General features: G+C 35.5%; 1 protein-coding gene across 1 annotated transcript in view; it reads left to right on the top strand.

Annotated features, from left to right (window-relative positions):
* DIAPH3 (diaphanous related formin 3) overlaps nucleotides 1-17,077 on the top strand; it is a 538,397-nt gene that overhangs the window by 344,247 nt on the left and 177,073 nt on the right. The window contains exon 24 of the mRNA XM_081214488.1: nucleotides 4,663-4,826. Coding sequence (XP_081070614.1) covers nucleotides 4,663-4,826 — 164 coding nt within the window. The remainder of the gene's footprint in view (nucleotides 1-4,662; nucleotides 4,827-17,077) is intronic.

Here is a 17,077-nt window from a genome sequence, read left to right as displayed (position 1 = left end):
AAGCAGCCATATAGCACAGGGAGATCAGCTCGGTGCTTTGTGACCACCTAGAGGGGTGGGATAGGGAGGGTAGGAGGGAAACACAAGAGGGAGGAGATATGAGGATATATGTATATGCATAGCTGATTCAGTTTGTTGTAAAGCGGAAACTAACACCATTGTAAAGCAATTATACTCCAGCAAGGATGTTAAAAAAATATATATCGTTCTCCTCATCATCTATGAATCCTCAAGTCTATGATGATCTCTTCCTTCTTAGAAGTCTTACTACATTTATAACGTCGTGTTCATGGCTTCTTGACAGTCATGCTTCAGTCACTGTCACCTTCTCTGCCAGGACTTCCCTGACTACGCAGCATAAATTAGCCTCTGTCACTGTATACAGTATCACACACAAACTTTTGCTTTCTTCATCATGCTTATTATTGTCTGAATATCTCATTAATTTACTTCTTTATTACCTGTCACCACACTCTAGAATTCATGTTTCATGAAAGCAGGGACTTTGTTTACCTAGCTAACTACTGGTTTTCCCCATGTCTAGAAGAGTGGTACTTAGTGGTGTTTAGTGACTACTTATAGATTGGCTGCCCACCTGGCTGGCTGGCTGGCCGGATCCTGGGTACTGAAGAAGATCTATAAAAGGTTTTAGAGTACAGGGTTTCCCTGGTGGTGCAGTAGTTGAGAGTCCGCCTGCCGATGCAGGGGACACGGGTTTGTGCCCCGGTCCGGGAAGATACCACATGCCGCGGAGCAGCTGGACCTGTGAGCCATGGCTGCTGAGCCTGTGCGTCCGGAGCCTGTGCTCCACAACGGGAGAGGCCACAACAGTGAGAGGCCTGCGTACTGCAAAAAAAAAAAAAGAAAAAAAAAAAAAGAAAAATGTTTTTGACTATAAACGTAGGACTGATTGAAGCTGGTCCTTATAAGATGATTAATGGAAGTAATAGACATCCTTGGTGGGGAAGGTGCAATAATGGGGGCAAAACATGAGAATAAATGTAGATTTATTCTACATTTAGAATAAATTTATGCTGGGTGGCTGGGTGGCTTGGGAATGAACAGTACTTGCTAACCAGGAATTAAATCCCACATCTCATTCTGACTACTTATTTGGCCAACACTAAACATTTGTGGTTCAATGTGTGTGAACACAGATCTGGTTGTCATGTACCTTCAAATGGGAAAATTATACTTGTTCAAGTAGAAATTAATCAGAATTTGGCCTTAGTCCTGGTAAGGGAAAAGAAAATAGATTTTACAAAAATATCAAGTAGTTGAATATATATCAATATTTCTGTAATGAATTTTATCAAAGTTTAATTTTGTTGTATAGCTCACCTATGTTTCTAAAGCTCTTTACAAATATAGAATTTTCTGGGGAAAAAAATAAAGCCTTATGACTACTATGGATATGGGCATTAACTTCTAGCTGGAGTTTAACAGTTGGCACAAGAATACCTGTGTTTGTTTGTTTCTTTTGGATAATGATGATTTTTTGTCTGAATGTTCCCCCATCTGTTAATGAGAAAGTACCCAGCAATAATGATGTAGAGTGCCTCATTAAGGTAACCATTTATTCCATTCTATCAAATAGTCGTTTTAAACTTCTGAGAATTTATTTGGCTATTTCCAGAATTGTTTCATTTCACTCACAATTTTACCATTTTTGTGGGTAATTCCACTTATTTAAAGCTCTACTTACTTTCCTTTGGGAACAAATTGTTTTGTAGATAACAATGATAAGACAATTAACTTATAAAACTCTCTAGCTGTTAAAACAAGACCATGCGATTTCCATCGTTTTGGCTCTAAGTCTTCTTTCCCATCACATCATTTAATAGAATTTTACTATTTTATTTAAGTGTGCTCAAGCATATTTCTGATATGTCATTAACTTTTGATTCTTAATCTACAATCTTAAAAAGTGTTATTGAATAATAGAGCCTTATTTTAACCTATTTGCCAAACTGATTCCTGTGAATGGACATATTCCCAAGTATTAGAATAAAATTACTCATATTTATTAAAACTCAAAGCCTTATAAACAGTGATAAGGGCAAAAAAGGAGTAGCTGTATAACCATACAATTAGAAACACCCACCATAGTAGTGCAACTTGTTGTCCAGGGTAACTAATTTTTAGGAACTCTGTTAGCTCTTAACATTACATCCAAATTGTATGTGTTCGTGTGTGTGTGTGAATGTGTATATGTGCAATTTTATGAAAAGAAGTTCATTGACTTACATCAGACTTTTGAGGAGACCTGTTACTCTTCCCACCGAAGTTTGAGTGATGACAGTAGGGTGAAATAAGTCATTGGTACCAATGTAGTTGCAGATGATTAGACTTAATACAACATGTAGAGAAAGGGCTGATAATCACAGGTGATCACATGGCAAAAACAAAACACTACTAGGGGATTGGACTAGAAGGGAAAACAGAACTTCATTACAGAGATACCTGGACTAAAAGTGCTATATATTCAGTGGAAGAAATGATCACTCATAGTTGTAGAGATTAGAGAAGGCGGCTTCATGGAAGAGGAAGAATTGAACCAAACTTGGAATGATAGGTTTGGACAAGCAAAGGCAGAAAATGATTCCTCTTTCAGGCAGGAGATAAGGATATATAAATAATCCATGTGGATATAGTCTCTATCTGGGACATAAATTTTAGGTGAGAGTTTATAGATTGAATATATAAACCAATGTTGATTTCTGAATTTGCTAGGTAAATGAAGGGATACTTACTGCGCGTTACAAATCAATCACCATATGTTCCATTTAATGATAGTTTCTGAATGCATTTCACATGTGATTTTTATTTACATAAATTTACGTACAGCATTTCACAAATATGGATGTTTCACGAGACAAAGTATATGGAAACGTGTGACTGTATTATAATTTCTTATGATTTTGTGATTTTACTAATACAAAATCTGTTGTTCATTAAAAAATGAACAGGGATTAAAAATGATGGATTAAAAATGATGCTACATATAAATGCATCGACCACTGGTACTATTATGATCTATATTCTTAGAAAGTATGAGGAGGCATTTTGCTGTTTAAACTAGCCAAAGAAAGATCCATAGATTTTCTAAGCTTATTAGAAAAAAAAAATCAAAATCACCTCTTGCATTAGAATCTAGACTCCTTACATTCTAGTCTATTCTTCTAAAATACTATATATTTAACTAAGCAGAGCATAGTATTAAAAAAAAAAACAGGCATGGAACGGCAGTATGTAATCTGTGGATTGACCATAGACATGGGTACAGGTGATTGATGGGGATGCCTTGTTTCCTTGTGGGAGCAGCATTCATTGCCCCAGGTTCACCACGTATCTGGCAGCAGTGCTACCTCTTTCTTTCATTCTTGTTTTCAAAACAAAGGGCCTGGATCATTTTCCTTATTTCATCCTCTACTGGAGAATGCTCTGACCAGAGGAACCATATCTTTTTGAAATTGTGGAAAATTTTTCTTTTTAGACATAAACATTCCATTTTTTTTATTTCGTTCTCTCAGTCTGAGTCTAGTTATTCTTATTTTCTGACTTCTGAAAAAATATGTTAATATCTGTTTATCCTTTTGTGTTAGAGACAATATAATGACTTCAGTAAGTTTAATGTCCCAATTTAAAAGAGCCATAGATAATTATGACTGATGCTGTAGCGGAGTCATCTTTTCAGAATGTGGTATGGAGATTTTTTATCTGGCTACCGCAACAATCTGTCACACCACAAAGGAAATTCTATTGTTTGTTGAGAAAATGTGTTCTAATGCCACAACCACATTCACAGAAAGTTAGTCTTCTCCGTCTCAGTGTGCTTTCAACTAATTGTCATAAATAAGTGAGAAAGGAACATTTCTGTGTGTGTACGTAATCATAATTTTAAATCATGTAATTCATAGAAGAAATTGTATACCAATTTTCCAAAGAAGTTAAAACATGAATTTACTTACACAGTATAAGAAGTTTTTAATGTAACTCAAAAAATTTATTGCTTTTAGAACCTTAAGTAGAGCTTAAATTGAATAAGTGGGCAATAGTAAGACCAAGTATTTATATGTATGATGAAATGCCATTTATTTTTCTAAGTACTTTGTATGTATTAACTCATTAGTCCTCACAACAGCCCTATAAGTGATGTTATTATTATTAATCCCATTTTACAGGTGACGAAATTGTGGCACAGAGAAATGAAGGCATTTGTCCACAGGCACAATACTACCAAGTGCAGGAGCTAGAAATTGACCCCAGGTTGTCCACTTTAACTACTATGCAAAATGCCTGTGTTATTGATTTCAATATCATTGAAACTACTGAACTATAATTTTAAATCATATTGCATGATCTGATAAGGTAGATAAATTGGAAGAAAAATTTCCTTGAACTTAATTGTAAAAGAGAAATATTAAATATATAAATAACTTTTCTGATAACTTTGCCAGTGTTAATTAGGAAGCACACTTAAGATTTCATCACTGTACAGTGTAGATTGAATTGTAAGAATGGTTAACTATTAGAGCTAATTTTGGCATTTTGAAGATATGTAATAATGGCTAACAATTAAATTAAAACATTGGACTTATAGGATTTTTTCCCCTAAAACATTACTTTGTAAATTTTAGAATACCTTAACTGTAACATACAGCTTTGTTATCAGTGCAAAAGAACACTATGAGAAACTTTCAAAATTACATGAAAACATGGACAAGTTATACCAGAATATAATGGGGTACTATGCCATCGATGTGAAGAAGGTGTCTGTGGAAGACTTTTTGACTGATTTGAAGAACTTCAGAACCATGTTCATGGTATGTTAAAAATCTTAATTTGTTTTTTTAAAGTATTTGTATCTATATTACTATTATTATATTACTATAATATATTACTATATTACATATTATAGTTATATATAATTATATATTATATATTACATATAATTATATATTATATTACATATATAATATAATATATTACTATATTAGTATCTATTATTACTCTTATTACTTCATTCTACTCCTGTTGTCTGTAGTAAAATCTACCTTTTCTGATATTGAAAGTTAGCTTTAAAAATTTCAGGTTTTTAAATCTATTGAAAAATGTGTGTTTTGTTCTTTTTTTGGCCTTCCTAACATTAAGCTGTAATCAGAAATTTTGATTGAAAAAGTGACAAATTCTGAAGCTTTTCATAAAGACTCCCCTCCTAGCTGACCACAAAGCACTTTTGTAATAAGTTTTTGGCTATGAATTTGTTTCTTTATACTTAAGATCAATTTGTATTTTTGTGGTATAATTTTACCAAATTCTGTGCAGTTCTTATGAAGCTTTTTTCTCCTTAATGCATTATATAATAAGCTACCTGTGATTTCCCTTTGAATGGATTTTACATTCCTAGGGTTTCCTTTACATACTTTAATAGGGAGGTCAGGTCTCTGATGTGGAATCCTTTCATTTAAGCATTAAAAAGATCTTTTGAAAAGTATTAGCTGATTAGATGGGGGAGAAAACCACACACGTATTAAAGTGGGAAAGCATTGTTTCCTCTAGGAAAACTGGTAATACATTTCTACAACGAAAAATTACGTTCTTCCTAATAGATGGGTGAGTCACTTTTGTGTCTCAGCAAATGTTTTTGGGAATTAAAAAGTTTTGAGGTGTAAAGAAAAAGAAGGTGAATTTAAAGAAGATTGAATTTCTTTTTAATCTCAGGAAAACTTTATTGCTGAATTTATTGGACTTGATTATAATCACCTGGTTGTGACTAGATACCCTTTCAATAAAAACTCAATATTTTAAATGAAAACTGTCTACAATAAGTGCACATTTGCTCACAGCTCTAGTTTATTTCCTCCACAAATTCAAAGTGATTTTTAAAATTATTTTTTCACTACCAGAAATGAATCTGACTATTAAATATATTTATTATGTACCTATATTCATGATGTATAATATACTACTTTAATTTTTATAATATTTTATGAGGCAACATGGCTTAGTGGAAGTAGCAAAGGCTTTGCAGTTTGAGAGAGCAAGGTTTGGATTCCACACTAGTTAATATATGACTATGAATACTTTTAACCTTCTCAAGCCTCCGTTTCCATATTTGTAAAAGGGGATGTTAATTCCTTTCTCATGAGAGTATTTAAATATTAAATGAGATAATATATATTAAGTATCATAGCTCCTGGTACATGGTAGTTGCTTAATAAATTATTATGCAGTAAAGGGTTAACTCAGTAGGCTTGAGGTACTCAAACCCTGTACATTTTAGAGAAAGTAATGGTCCTTGACTGGCTCTAGAGAGAGCAGCTGTAAGCCTTGGAATATCCTGCCAGATATGGCCATCTTTGTATACCTGGGGCCTTGGGCCAAGCTAGATAGTTTATGCAAAAAATGTGATTTACGGTGAACACCTACTTTTGTTCACTAGGGACCTTGGGCCACACTGTGTCAGTTCGTCGTCTGTGGGGTGCTGGAGACTGAGTAGCCAAGGTCATTCATGCAGGGAGTCTATATTCATGCCTGCATGACTGACCTCAATAACTCTTATTATTGATTTATTTATTTATTTAAATTTTATTTATTTTTTTGGCTGCGTTGTGTCTTAGTTGCGGCACGTGGGATCTTTTGTTGTGGTTCATGGGCTTCTCTCTAGTTGTGGCATGCAGGTTTTCTCTTCTCTAGTTGTGGTGCGCAGGCTCCAGGGTGAGTGGGCTCTGTAGTTGGCATGCGGGCTCTCTAGTAGAGACACCCGAGCTCAGTAGTTGGCTTAGTTGTCCTGAGGCATATGGGATCTTAGTTCCCCAACCAGGGATCGAACCCATGTCTCCTGCATTGGAAGGTGTATTCTTTCCAACTGGACCACCAGGGAAGTCCCCTCAGTAACTCTTGACATCAAGGCTTGGGTAAGCTTCCCTGGTTGGCAGTACATCGCATGTGTTGTCACACGTTGTTGCTGGAATAATGAAACTACACTGGGAGAAGACAACTGTGATTTTAATCTATATCCTTTCACTGTAAGAAACTGTTAACAGTGAGTGTAACAACTTTTCTGAGTTCTGTGAGTCCTTCCAACAAATTATCAAGCCTGAGGGTGGTCTTGGGGACCCATGACACAATTATGCATAAAATATAAAATGCATATATAAAATAATAATACCCATCAGATATTGAGTATTTTCTATGAACCAGACATTTTTCCAAATGCCTTACATATATTACCTCAGTCAATCTTCATGATAATTCTGTATCTTTTTGCTGTTTCTATCCCCCTTTTGCAAATGAAGAAAGAGACCAAGGCCGTATTTTCTGGTTTTGAAACCAGATCTAATTCCACATCTTCCTGAGATCTGGTAGGAGTTCTCTGGGTGACCTGACATTTCTGTTACTAGGTGGTGGGCAGAGAGAGAAAGTGTTTGAATGGAGAAGGGTTCAAGGTGGAGGGTCATAGAGTGACAGCTATACTTTGCCTATTTCAGAGTTTACATGGGTCCTAGAAGTAGCTGCTATCACACACACATACATATAGACACAGACACACACACACACTCATATACACATTGTACTAAATTAAAATCATTAGAGCTAAGTATAAAACACTTTATCTAAATAAATTATCTGGAGAGGGAATTTTCTTTACAATAAAAATAAGCATAAAGAAGACTGTAAGGGAAGTGTAATTTCACACACATTTTTTCTTCCTTTCTTTATGGTTATACTCCTTGAATTTTAGACACTGTATCTTTAAAAAGACCACAGCATCAAGACTGATAGAAATTACTGACAAATACATGTCTATTTGTCAGTGTCTTCTGATCTCTTAGGTTGCTATTTAATTCCATACAATTCAATTGTGGAAACCAGGCTAATTTCAATGAGTTAGTATGAAAATATTAGGGATAAATGTGGACCTTTAATATGTTGAAGGTTTGTTCTGGAAAGCCACATTAATACAATAGGCAAAAACATATATTTTCTCTTTAAGATACTCTTAAGATATGTTGACATTGTCAAGTATAGTTGATACATTAAACTATGTTTACACTATTCATCCACTGACATTCATGATCCGTGGTCATGAATGAGCAGCAAATTTTCTGGTAAAGTGGAGGTCCATTTTGTATCACACATAAGAAGTTGGAGCACTGTCCTCATTCTACACCTGCCCTCCACTACAGCAGCTTTCCATGGAATGTTTTCTCTCAAGTTCTGGCCACTCTGCTCATTGTTCCCTATGCCTGGCACACTCCCTCCATATTTTGCCCGGCTAAATTATTGTACTCGCACTTCTAATCTGTGCTCAGAATTTGCTTCATCTAGTATCAGATGCCCCCATCTACAGTGGGTGGCATTCCCTAACAGCTAACACATATACTGCCAACCAAGTGCCAGGTGTTCTCATTCATTTTGTCGTTGCAACAACAAACAGATGTGGTATGTGTACTGTAATTATTCCCATTTTACAAATAAGGAAACTGAGGCTTAGATAGATAGTGACAGCTAGCAGGTGGCTGAACGGAGATGCTAAGCCAGGGAGTCTCACCAGTGTTAACTAGGATCTCTCAACTAATTTACATAGACATAGCTGTCCAGCTTCTTCCCTTCCTTCCTTCCATCCTTCCTTCCCTCCTTCCTTCCTTCCCTCCTTCCTTCCCTCCTTCCTTCCTTCCCTCCTTCCTTCCTTCCCTCCTTCCTTTTTCCTCCCTGAGAGACTTTTTACAATAGCTAACAAAGGAACCTCTGTTTCTGTCTGCTGTCTCAAGCCCAGTAGACCAAGGGGGGAAGCTTTCATGACCTTGTGGCTTCCTCTGAGGAACAGCTGTTCATTGTGACAGTTTAACTTACTCCTCTTCTATCATCTTCAACCAAATACAGCTGCCACTGATGGAATTGCTAAGACCCTGTGCTAGGTGCTCTTCATGTGTCATCCCACTTAGTCTTCACCACATTTTTATGAGGTACAGAATGTTACCTGGAGGGAACTGCAAGCCAGAGAAAGAAAATCCATGCCTTGGCAGACACACTTCAGAATTGGCAGGGACAGGATTAAATGGAGGCCTGGCCTGCCTGACTCCAAAGCCTGTACTTTTTTTTTTTTTTTTTTTTTTTTTTTACCATTTCCAAGTACATTGCTGCTCAGAGAGTTTGTAAGAACAATCAAAATGTAATTTTTAAGGGTGTTTTTTATAACTTACTAGAGGGAATCAGCACAAGGCACACCTTATTTCCTCACCCCTTGATAGAATAACTTTCTATTTACATTGATGAGCTCACGATAGAAAAATGTTTGCAGGTCTGGTTCTATTTCAAAGCATAAAATGTTCACTTTTAAAATTAGAGGCCTATTAATGCAAAGCCTTGTGGCTGGGATGAGGGTTAAGGTGAGCGGTAGAGAGTCAGCACCTCTCTGTAATAGATTTTTATTTCCCATAAGACTCATGTGAGGCATAAAGTTCAAATTGGAGGTACTAGGTGGAAATGTTTGGCCTCACACTATAGGCTGAGCAAATTGGTGACCCACCAGGCAACAAACTTCACCAAATGAAATTCGTGCCTTCAGTCATGTAGTGTTACATAGCAATCATCGTTTTCCACTGTGGTCTGGTTTTAGACTCATTGTTATATGCCATTACCAATGCACCTGTTATTAAAGGAGATAACATGCTTCTCCAGGATGAATTGAGCTCATTATGGAATTTTGGTTGGATCTTACAAGGACCCTCTTGTCCCCCTTTATATATATATATTTTTTTAACATTTTTATTGGAGTATAATTACTTTCACTGGTGTTAGTTTCTCCTTTATAACACTATATCCCCATATCTCCTCCCTCTTGCGTCTCCCTCCCACCCTCCCTATCCCACCCCTCTAGGTGGTCACAGAGCGCCGAGCTTATCTCCCTGTGCTATGTGGCTGCTTCCCACTAGCTATCTATTTTACGTTTGGTAGTGTATATGTGTCCATGCCACTCTCTCACTTCGTCTCAGCTTACCCTTTCCACTCCCCGTGTCCTCAAGTCCATTCGCTACGTCTGCGTCTTTATTCCTGTCCTGCCCCTAGGTTCTTCAGAACCTTTTTTTTTTTTTTAGATTCCATATATATGTGTTAGCATACAGTATTTGTTTTTCTCTTTCTGACTTACTTCCCTTTATCTTATCCAACAGCTGTAGCAGGCTCATGTTTGTCATTTGAGTTTAAAACTAATTTTTGTGTCTCTTGTTTGTCACTGTGGCTTTGAAGCATATGTATGTCCTGGTCCCACCTCCCACTCATCTTTATATTACACAGTCTTTCTCAAACTGCTTTTACTCCCTTGGGCCCGAATTACATGGTTTCTTCTTCAACACACTCACGTCTTATCCTGATGATGCTTCTCTTTTTTATCATTGGAAGGTCTTTTGCTATTTTCTTTCTTTAATCAGAATTATTAGCGCAGTACAACAGCACTCTTAACTCCTTGAGCAAATGTCACCTGACACCTCATTGATTTTACTTAACATCTCATCTTAGAGAAAAACTTCCAAATGCTTAGGATTCCTTTGTTATTTGTCTTCTTATAAGTAACATGTTTGAAAACAAATTTTCTAATAAGTTTTACTTATTAAGAATGTGTCATTTTTCTGTTTTAATTAGACATATGTAACTATGTAGACCCTTTGAGTTTACAATATTATATATTCATGTATAGAATTGATGTGATTACACTTAAAGAAGTCAGACTTTTTGGTTCATGTAGCTTTTATCCTGAGCACATGAACATTCTCTGTTGGGATGTTGAAGTACTGGAAAAGTCACTAGACATCCTTCTTTATTAATAGGTTCAAAGACCCTGCATATCTGGACACCCCACTTTAGCGTTAGGATTTTGAGGACAGCAGAAAGCAATCCCTGCCTTAAAAGGGATTACTGTTGCATGCACAAAAGGTGGAGGAGCCTTGTATTTATTTATTTTTTTTTTTGCACTGGGTTTAGATATATGTGCTGAACTTTGCAGTTATTAAAGTCCATAAAGTCCAGTTTGTTTCTCCCTAAATTTTGTTTTCCACATATATACCTCCCATCTGAATTATGTGTGATGACAGTCAAAGAAAAATAATTTCCTCTGATTTCTTCACATTTTAAGTGATTGCTGAATTCTGCCTATGATAAGTCTCACCCTTTGTTTGTTTTTAATAGTGATTTTTTTCCTGTCCACATCACTACTGGGGAGACAGCAGTGGCTGGGAGTCCAGGCTTTGGCATCCGAGTGCCTTGGGTGTTATGACTTTGGCAGATTTCTTAACCTCCTGAGCCTCAGCTCCCCGTTAATAACAGCATGTGTTTCTTAAGGATGTTACAGTTTGAAGATCAAGTAACATAATGTTCATATACCCTCAAAATAAGTGACCTCTATACAGAGAATAGAAGTAATTTTTTCCTTTCCCATTTCATTTCAACAAGGTCGATAGTTTAAGGATTTTATCTCTTTTCTATTTTATGCTTCCATATAGAATACTCTGAAATAAATAAATGGCTACCTATTTTCCATCAATAGCCTTGTCTTTAGATTATGTCTACAGTTTTGTTAAAGTTATGTTTCATCTAGTTAAAGATTTATCATTCATGCTGTTTGCAGACTTTAAGTTGATTTTTGGTTCACACAATTGAAAGATACCGTGTAGTAAACAAATATAAAATCAGTTATAACTCATTTTGTCTTGCTGCATGTGTTGATCAAATACAATTTATCCTTCTAGTGAATACTTAGATTAAAGTAGTGATTTGCCAAACAAAAATGAAATCATCCAATGAGAGGGTATTTTTAGTGTAAATTTTTTTCATATAGAGTACAGCTAGAACAAAACTCATTTTGCCAAATCATTTAAATTACCCCAATTTGATGCTTCTCACTCTAAATGTCATTTCTGATGATTACTATATAGCCCAACTAGGTGACCAGCAGGAACTCCAAGGCATTAAGCATTTTCTGTACGCTTCTTAAATCTTGTAGACGGACTCATTATACACTATCAGAGAAAAGAAAATCATGTAAAAGTCTTGTGATTGGATGTTGAGCCAGCTTATGTAATTATAATAGGAAGTATCTTCTATCCTTGCTGATTTGGGTGAGGTTACGACTTGAAAATTATCTTCACTGGCACCATTGTTATTCTGGGATCGTACTTAGAGGTATAAAGCTCCAAACCTAGAACAAAATAAATATTCTAACTATAGGATCTTCTTTTCTTCTTACCCGTTAGCATCTGTTTATTTAAAGAATTAGATCAATTCCAGGTGCTGAATATTTGGGTTTGCAGCCTTGAAAATTAATTCTGTTAGGTTCTTCTAATCTTTGTTCTTTAGGCCTTTCACAATAAAAACACACCTAGATTACTTGGCTTAATTTTTCTCTTTACTGATAAGATTTATTCTTAGTATGCATTGCTTAGTGGGATAATAAATGCATTTGACTGGCAGATTTCTGTGTGACTAAATGACTGGTGATTTGTATATCCCTTTTACATTTTAAGTATTTTGTTTATGGAAATAATGTAGCCAAAAGTAAAGACTGGATTATTTTAATACAGTAATAAGAACAACAATTGATAATGGAGAAAAAAGAAATCAACTACATAACTGATATAGCATAATAAGTATATTAACCCATGTAATTGGAAAGATAGCACTAAACTAGGATACCACAAATGAAAATGAATAAAATGACATATTCTTTGTACATCAGATATACTTGTCTTCCATGTCCTGAACAAGAGAGAAGGACAGAAAAAACACTATTGGCTTTAGGCTACTTTTTATGTTATGTTTAAACATTACCATGTTTATATGGAATATTGTTGGGCTTTGGTTGGATGTTTTCCTTGAAGAGCTGATTAGCAATAGCTCAAAAAAAAAAAAATGCTGTCCTATCAACAGGCCTATCTTTAAGCACCATTCTTCATGGCTGCTGTCTTGTGCCTAATCGTGCCTTTATTTAGCCTCATCATTGGGAGATAAAAAGAAAAAGAATATTTTTATAGTATATCACTTCAGAACACAAGAGAAGAGAACATATTTAATGGAAAAATCAAGTTCTACTTTGGGAAAACCTTAATTATGAACATTTCATACTTTATTTATTTATTAAAGATATTGTTTAATAGTTTCAAAGATCTCATTTGCTTGAAAATTTTGCAAAGTACTTGGACGAATTGCAAACAAACTCATGGCATAATTATGAAGGGCCAGTAATGTTAATTCCCTGATGGGCTAATAAGTAATTTGGTGTTTCATCTGAGGCTGACTTTACAATAAAGAGCAACTTGAAGCTAAAACTGTTTAATCATCAGCACCTGCACATCCTTTGGGACATTCTCAAAGGATAGCTTTCCAGTTTCATAAGTTTCACGGGTCGTAGAAAGTTCAACTAAAAACACTTTGTCTTGTTAAGATGATGAAGCATTGGTGCCGGTGTATAGCATATCATGCTTTCCTGTTCTCACTGATAGCAGTTTTTCATTGGATTTGGTAATACCAGAGAAAATAATTTGATTAATTTTTACTGTCATTCTAGATTCCTTTCTAAAGCATCTACCTTGTAATTATTGTAAATAAAGGTTTCTAAGAATAAACTTATTTTCCATGAGGTAGTTATAATCTATTTAGTTAAAAAAGTAATTTTGATGGAAAGCTGATAAGTAGATCACATACCTTTTACATTCTTAGAGACTTCTATGACTGGTATTAATTATCTAAATGTTTTTTCTTTCATGTTGCACATATACAGGAGTACAGGAATGCATTCTTAAAGTAGTCATCAGGAATTTCTAGGAAGCAGTCATTCCATATGGCTGAGTGTTGCCTCTTCTTAACGTTAGGTAAAGTCCTAACAAGCATTTAGTGGGAATGTGCTGGACTTTTATGTGGTTATTTACTTTGAGAGATTTAGCCTATGTCTTCATAGTCCTAACATCCATCTCTTTGGAAAGCATGCAGATTTAAATTCAGTTTGTCTAATCTCATTTTAGGGACTTGAGACAAAATTGAATACTTAGGCAAGAAGTAAAGATTTCTGAGTTTATTAAAAACTGTACTAAGAGATCCCTGGCTGACATAGCTTAAATATCCATTAATGGTGAAAGAAATATAACTCTGAACAAGAAGACACTTATAAACTTAATATTTTTTTTCATTTAATAAAATTGCCAAAATTTTCTGTTACAAAAATATAGAAGACATTATCATATGTTGAAAAATGTTGAGTTGGACAGATTAAACTATTTAAATAGGCTAAGAATCAAATGGAGAACTGCAATCAAAAAGTCAGGATGGGGCTTCCCTGGTGGCGCAGTGGTTGAGAATCTGCCTGCTAATGCAGGGGACACAGGTTCGGGCCCTGGTCTGGGAGGATCCCACATGCCGCGGAGCAACTAGGCCTGTGAGCCACAACTACTGAGCCTGCACTTCTGGAGCCTGTGCTCCACAACAAGAGAGGCCGCAATAGTGAGAGGCCCGCACACCGCGATGAAGAGTGGCCCCAGCTTGCCACAACTAGAGAAAGCCCTCACACAAAAACGAAGACCCAACATAGCAAAAATAAATAAATAAACTAATAAACTCCGACCCACAACACCTTCTTTAAAAAAAAAAAAAAAAAAGTCAGGATCTGTGTAAGTCTGCTTGTGTCTTATACTCAAAATTTTATTTTACTACCATTTTATCTTATAACAAGGCTAATATATTAGTAAAGGCATAGTTGGAATATAGACTATTTCTTAGGCTTTTTTGGGAGGGGGTAATATGCACATTGATTTTTTTTTAAATTTTACTTTTGGGCAAAATAAAACAACTATTAATTGTATCATTGTGCAATGTTTTAAGTTAGTTTATCAGAAAAATCAAATTTCAAGTGAGGAATTTATTGGGGGGAAGAACACAGGAAACTAAACTCTTTTCCAGAAAAAAAATCTCTTAAAGCTTATTAGAGTATTAAAAACAATGTCTGTGTGTGTGTGTATGCCAGGCACTTCTGTGAGCCATACATGTATTAGTTCATTTAATTCTTAAAATATCCCTATAAGCTGTGTATGTGTACATTTGTATATAATTCATATATATATATATATATATGTATTAAATTTTTAGCAGTAAATAGCTAGACTTGAGGTCAAGAGTACACCTAGCTTCCATATTTAGTTCATCTCTTTATCTTCCCTGCCAAGTAATCTAGCTGAATTGGATGCATGCTTTGATGGTACTTCCTATCAACTCCATGTACAATCATATTCCAATGTCTCTGGATGGAAGGACTTCATATTCTCATAAGATCTGTGAAAATTGGCATCCCCCCTTTTTCTTGATAGAAACATATAAATGATGTAAGCTAGAAATGGCTCTTCCTTGATTTGTTACTGGATAAATAATTGTGTGTTTGAGGTATTTGGTTAATGGCCTAGTAATAATGAAAATAATTTTATAGGTTTGTAATAGTATAATATTACTACTAATAATATTAATAACTGCTAACATTTATATAGGTCCTACTATGTGCCAGGCACTTCTGTAAGCCATTTTCATGCATTAATTTATTTAATTCTTAAAATATCTTCATACAGTAAGTATTATTTTACCCATTTTACTGAAGAGGAAACTGAGATACAAGTCACACAGCTATTTAGTGTCATGTGGAGATTCAAACAAAGACAGTATGACTTCAGATTTCCTCCTTCTAACCAGTATGCTCTTTCTAATATACAGTAATAAGCTCAGATAGATTTTTAAAAATAATTTCTGAAAATGGTGAACTGTCATATTTACTGTATTTTTTAAGACATTCTTTTCATTCAGCAAAACTGTTTTGAGTGCCTACCTAGGACTAACTTTATATGGCTGTGCAACGTTAAATTGTTTACCTTTAGATTCTAAAACATACATGTATAATGTACCCAGGGAGAAATATACAGTGTATAAGAACTGCCACATTATACAAAAGTATTTAAATATTTTTTTAAATTTTATTTATTTATTTTTAAATTCGTTTATTTTTGGTTGCGTTGGGTGTTACGTTGCTGCGCACAGGCTTCCTCTAGGTGCTGTGAGCCGGGGCTATTCTTCGTTGCAGTGTTCAGTCTTCTCATTGCAGTGGCCTCTCTCGTTGCGGAGCCGGGGCTCCAGGCACGTGGGCCTCAGTAGTTTTGACATGGGGGCTCAGTAATTGAGGTACATGTGCTTAATTGCTCCGCGGCGGGTGGGATCTTCCCGGACCAGGGATCGAACCCATGTCGCCCTCATTGGCAGGCGGATTCTTAACCACTGCACCACCAGGGAAGTCCCTACAAAAGTATTTAACAAATAAAGATATATGTGTTGGCCAGCCTTCTATAAGAACAAACTTTTGAGGACTTTGCTTTTCACAATATGTTAATAGGGATTCCTTTTTTTTTTAAACATCTTTATTGGAGTATAATTGCTTTACATTGTTGTGTTAGTTGCTGCTTTATAACAAAGTGAATCATCTATACATATACATATATCCCCATATCTCCTCCCTTTTGCATCTCCCTCCCACCCTCCCTATCCCACCCCCCTAGGTGGTCACAAAACACCAAGCTGATCTCCCTGTGCTATGTGGCTGCTTCCCACTAGCTATCTATTTTACATTTGGTAGTATATGTAAGTCCATGCCACTCTCTCACTTCGTCCCAGCTTACCCTTCCCCCTCCTTGTGTCCTCAAGTCCATTCTCTACGTCTGTGTCTTTATTCCTGTCCTTCCCCTAGGTTCTTCATAACCATTTTTAAAAATTTTTTTAGATTCCACATATATGTGTTAGCATAAAGTATTTGTTTTTCTCTTTCTGACTTACTTCACTCTGTATGACAGACTCTGGTTCCATCTACCTCACTACAAATAACTCAATTTTGTTTCTTTTTATGGCTGAGTAATATTCCATTGTATATATGTGCCACATCTTCTTTATCCATTCATCTTTCTATGGACACTTAAGTTGCTTCCATGTCCTAGCTATCATAAATAGTGCTGCAATGAACATTGTGGTACATGACTCTTTTTGAATTATGGTTTTCTCA

Source organism: Mesoplodon bidens (assembly GCF_964165515.1).
Source record: "Mesoplodon bidens genome assembly, chromosome: 17".
NCBI lineage: Eukaryota > Metazoa > Chordata > Mammalia > Artiodactyla > Ziphiidae > Mesoplodon > Mesoplodon bidens.
The sequence above is the reverse complement of the archived record's forward strand: the minus strand, read 5'-3'. Positions and strand labels throughout refer to the sequence as shown.